Source organism: Dipodomys ordii, unplaced genomic scaffold, assembly GCF_000151885.1.
Source record: "Dipodomys ordii isolate 6190 unplaced genomic scaffold, Dord_2.0 Scaffold14, whole genome shotgun sequence".
NCBI lineage: Eukaryota > Metazoa > Chordata > Mammalia > Rodentia > Heteromyidae > Dipodomys > Dipodomys ordii.
This window is the reverse complement of record NW_012267230.1, coordinates 15,077,163-15,082,070: the sequence shown is the minus strand read 5'-3', so window position 1 is coordinate 15,082,070 and position 4,908 is coordinate 15,077,163. Positions and strand designations below refer to the sequence as shown.

Here is a 4,908-nt window from a genome sequence, read left to right as displayed (position 1 = left end):
ACGGGAGCTGACGCCCACTCACTTAGAACGGGAGCTGACGCCCACTCACTTAGAACGGGAGCTGACGCCCACTCACTTAGAACGGGAGCTGACGCACACTCACTTAGAACGGGAGCGCCGTCTGTTGTCGTGCCTGCGCCGAGAGGGGCTGGGGGAGCCGGAGGAGCTGCTGGAACTGGAGCTCCGGGATGTGCTAGAGCTTCCTGAACGGCTGGATGCAGAGGAAGAGCTGGAGCCACTGCTGGAGCCTGTGCTGGTGCTAGAACCGGAGCTGGAGGTTGAGCTGGACCGAGACCTGAGGGCAGGACAGGTGGGTTGGGTAATGCCAGGCAGAAGTTGCGTTTCTCCACACAAGATGAAACTTGCTGTTTAGATACTGCTAGACCACAATGCCTTCTCCCCACTGGGGAGACTGCCCTCCTAGGAGAAGATATCACTGTGTGGTGGTGGGAGGGAGGGCTGGCTGTTGGGGCCACACAGAAGCTCTCCTGCAGGGAGGCAAAGGAGAAGCCTGTCAGAGATCTGAACTACCACTTCATTTTCAACTACTGAAGAATGAGCCTGAGACCAGACCAACCACAATTTTGAAGGAAGGTACATTTAAAAGAACAAGAACAGAGTCAGGTACTGGTGTCTTATGCCTGTAATCCTTGCTACTGAGGAATCAGACCTGAGGGTCACAGTTCGAAGGCAGCCCAGACAGGAACATCTTTGAGATTCTTACCTCCAATTTACCATTAGAAAACCCAAAGCAGCACTGTAGCTCAAGTGATAAGAGCACTAGCCTTGGAAACAAAGCTCAGGATAGTGCCCAGGTCCCGAGTTCAAACTCCATGAAAAACAAAACACCAAGAAGAGACCCCAGAGCGGGGCACCCTAACAGACCGCCTCACCTGGTGCTGCTGCTCCCACTGGAAGCACTGCGTCGCTTCCGAGCCTTATCCCTGCTGCGGTCCTTCTCGCTAGACTCCTTGGTGGCCCCTTTATCTTTAGAGCGATCCTTTGACTTCTCGTCAGAGCGGTCTTTGCGTTTGGTAGGAGAAGGAGCCCTGGATAGCGAGGAAGAACGTGAGGCTGTATGCTCCTGACAGACCCGTGAAACAACACAACTCAAGAGAGGGGTCCAAAAGGGCAAGAAATCCCAAGCAATCACAGAGCAAAATGATCTGTGGCTTAGGACAGAATGCAAAACCATTTTTGGTCTCCCCTTTCTAAGGGTTCCTAGCAGCAAGCACCCCCAAAGTAGCACTAGAAAAATCTTACAGAAGGATTACCTAGTGCTGGACTTTTTATTATTTTCTTTGACTCCTAGCAAGCTCTTCTTTTTCACTCCTGATAAATCCATTCTCCCCTTCTGAGGTGTTCAAAGCAGCAAGGACGGCCTCACTTATCTGAACTCTCACTTCTAACTTGAGTCTGAGAAACGATCCCTAATCGATTGCAATTTACGCCAAAGAGCAGCCTAATAACAAGATAAAAGGGTTTAAATAAAGAATGAACGAATTGGCAAGGCAACAAACCCATCTTGTAAAATTGTGAAGACACAAAAGGCACAGGGAACCCAGTAACCAAGTGTGCACAGAGCGAGGGCACGCAGGGGCAGACCCCAGGTGCCGGTTCCTCAGGGAGGACAGGAGCCCAGCCCCTCCCCTGCAGGTAGGCCTCACCTGTTTGTCTTTCCGAGAAAAGAACACACAAGAATATATGCCTAAGGCATGGGAATGTCAAGATTCTTCAGGTGGTGAAGTTGCCCAACTCTAGATCTCACCCAGAAGTCTGAGGACAAGACCTCCACAGTCCTTCCAAAATGTTACAGCACCAGAGTAGAGAAACACCTAACAAGTATGGTCTTCTGACAGGGTCAGACCTCTTTGTCTTTTTGCTGTAAATTCCTTTTAGGATACGTTAAATGAGGATATGACTAGAGGTGAAAACCACTTTTAGATCGACAGGCAACAGTATCAGAGCATTTAATACCAAAGGTAAATAGAGAAAATATATCAGGATCATGAAAAAGGACTTAAATTTGTTAATCATCTGCACACTGGGCATGTGGAAACCTATAAGCCTGAAATTTAATGATACAAGAAAAATGAACTGCTAAGCTTTATGTTCCTGAAGGATAATTCAGAAACATGACTTGTGAGGTCAGGTGAGCACAATTATACAATGTCCATTCCTTCAACCTTTTGTGATTTCAAAAAAAATCTTGGGGGCGGGGGGGGGGGCACTGGGAATGTGGTTTAGTGGTAGAGTGCTTGTCTAGCACGCATGAAGCCCTGGGTTCGACTCCTCAGTACCACATACACAGAAAAGCCAGAAATAGCGCTGTGGCTCAAGTGGCAGAGTGCCAGCCTTGAGCAAAAGCAGCTCCAGGACAGTGCCCAGGCCCCAAGTTCAAGCCCCAGTATTGGCACCCCCCCCCAAACACACAAATCTTTGGGAAGAAGGTAGACATTGCATCAGGTAAGACACTGCTCATCATCTAAGTGTTTAGCAAAGTGCTAGTACTGAACCAATTGCTTGGTGATGACGACCAACTTTACTAAAATAACTCCTCCTCTGTGCTATTTTCAGGGATGGCTTCCTTCACTATTCCAGTCAGTGAGGTATATCAATTTTCTACAACTTGTCTTCTTTAAGGTAGACAGAGCAAACCACTGGGGGTTCTGCTCACACCCAGACAGGGGTGCCTCAAAATCTTCTGAGCCAAGAAAGAAGAGCTGCTGACTGGGCAAGTTAGTGGAAGAGGTCAGAATATCACCTTCTGTTCCTTTCTAGGGCTGTAAAATCTTTTCAAATTGTTTTGTTTTAAAATAGTAATGTAGCTGGGTGTGGCAGCTCACGCCTGTAATCCGAGCTACTCAGGAGGCTGAGATTTGAGGATCACGGTTCAAAGCCAGCCCTGGCAGGAAAGGCCATGAGTCTCTTACCTCCAATAAACCACTCAGAAAACCAGAAGTAGTGCTGTGGCTCAAGTGGTGGGGCACTTGCCTTGAGCTGAAGAGTTCAGGGACAGTGCCCAGGCCCAGAACTCAAGCCCCACAACTTACCAAAAAAAAAAAAAAGGTCATGTACTATAAACACCCACAAGGGCAGCACTGGCTGTGCTTTGACAATCAGTGCACCTAATTTAGTGGCTGAAAGTGCAGTATCAGCATGCTTGCATGCAAGGCTTAGCTAGGGACCCAGGGTGTATATCTCAGGAATGAGGCTTCTCCTTAAAAGTGTGATGACAATTACAGTTCCTACCTTATAGTTTTCCAATTGAGCACTTAGTAAATGCTAGCTAGACAAGGATGCTTTCCCATGTCTGAAAGCTTTTGATCATATCCACTCATCTTCACAGTCACATCACATGACTTCTAAATGTCCCCCAAGGTTCCCCAAACAACCCCTCTAAAAACCCCTTAGAAAAATCAATCTAATCAGTGTGGGGCTGGGAAGGTAGCTCAGTGGTAGAGTGCTTGCCTTGTAAGCATTAGGCCTTGGGTTCGATTCCTCAGCACCACATAAGCAAAAAAAGCCAGAAGTGGCACAAGTGGTAGAGTGCTATCTTTGAGCTGAGGGACAGCACCCAGGCACAGAGTTCAGGCCCCATGACCCACCAAAAATAAATAAATAAATAAAAATGTGGAGCTGGGGATCGAACCCAGGGCCTCACACACGCTAGGCAAGTGCTCTGCCACTAAAAACATTTGTTGATAAACCTTTTAAAATGACTACCTTACCAGACAAACACAGCTCTAGAGTAGAGATTACTTAAGACTCTCTCCCCAATCTGTCCCAATGTATTTTATGAAACAAGCACTACCAGTCGCTCTTATGCAGTTAAAGAAAAAAAAAAAAAGAACCACAGAATAAGCGAATGCTTTGCTGGTTGGGTCGAGGGCTAGAAAGCAAAGGTTGAGATGCTCTGTTCACACAAGTTCAGGTAACAGCTCGGGACCTTGGTTACCTCCCCCATCCTCCGGAAAGGTGCGCGTCCAACAGCCAGAGAGAGGAGAGAACAATTAGTTAAATCTCGAGCAGATGGCGTTTCAGTGCAAATCTTCCGAGCACCCTCCCCATGTTAAAAGTACGTTTCAGACGCGGTGCATGAGAAATGGCAAGGGCCGAAAAAAGCCTACACCGTGTCTCTCTGCGATCACCCCCCCCTACTTTTTCCCTCTTGAGCTCACTGTGTTTGGGCCACACTGCCTGGGCCCGATCCCCGGAGCTTAGCGCCCAGCACGGCTCGGTAAACGTCCTCGGAGTTCGCGTTTGGATTACCCACCCGGGGGGAGGGGGCGAGTCCCGGCCTTCCAGGCGGCCCCACAAAGCGACTCCGCACCCACCCGCTCGCCCCCGGCCCTCGCTCGTGCGCGCACTGCTCTCCAAGAGGGTCCCCGCCGAGGAGAAACTCCCGAGGACAGAGGCCGCGCTCCGAGCCGCCCCGAGGCGGTCGCAGCCAGGTCGTCCTTCCGTCCGCGGCGGCACCGACCACTTCCGGGCCGCGGCCTCGACGCCTCCCACTCCTCCCTCCCCGGGCCCCATTCTTTCTCTTCGGGGCCCGCGGTGCGCCGCCAGCCTGCCAGCACACCACGGGGCCGCACACCGAGCCGGCCCCACGATCCGCCCCACCGGGCCTGACACGGGTCCCCCGACGCTCGGATGCGGTCGGATTCCTCCCCTCCACTTACATCTTCCCGCCGCTACCACCTCCTCCCGCTCTCCTCCGTCGCTGAGGCCGGCGCGGCTCTGACGTCAGAGTTCAGGAGCGGGAAGGCGCCGCCGTCCGGCGCGCCGTGATGACGCCAACGGCGGCAGCCAATAGGCGGGAGCGACGGAGCGTCAGCGCACCGAGGTCGTCTGCGGTTCGTGGTGCGCGCGCCGACTCCGTTCGTGGGCGGGGCGGGGCTGGGCGGG

At 51.5% G+C, this 4,908-nt stretch overlaps 1 protein-coding gene across 3 annotated transcripts in view; it reads right to left on the bottom strand.

Moving 5' to 3' along the window:
- Rnps1 (RNA binding protein S1, serine-rich domain) overlaps positions 1-4,836 on the bottom strand; it is an 8,866-nt gene extending 4,030 nt beyond the window's left edge. The window contains exons 1-4 of one of the 3 annotated variants that reach the window (XM_013011688.1): positions 4,683-4,836; positions 1,275-1,462; positions 894-1,049; positions 104-295 (exon numbers count right to left, since the gene is read on the bottom strand). In XM_013011688.1, the coding sequence (XP_012867142.1) occupies positions 104-295; positions 894-1,049; positions 1,275-1,345 (419 nt within the window). In that variant the 5' untranslated portion in view covers positions 1,346-1,462; positions 4,683-4,836. Of the gene's footprint in view, positions 1-103; positions 296-893; positions 1,050-1,274; positions 1,463-4,181; positions 4,292-4,682 lie in introns of those variants that run through there. The other 2 variants (XM_013011689.1, XM_013011690.1) reach the window with 2 other exon arrangements.
- Positions 4,837-4,908: the final 72 nt, after the last annotated feature.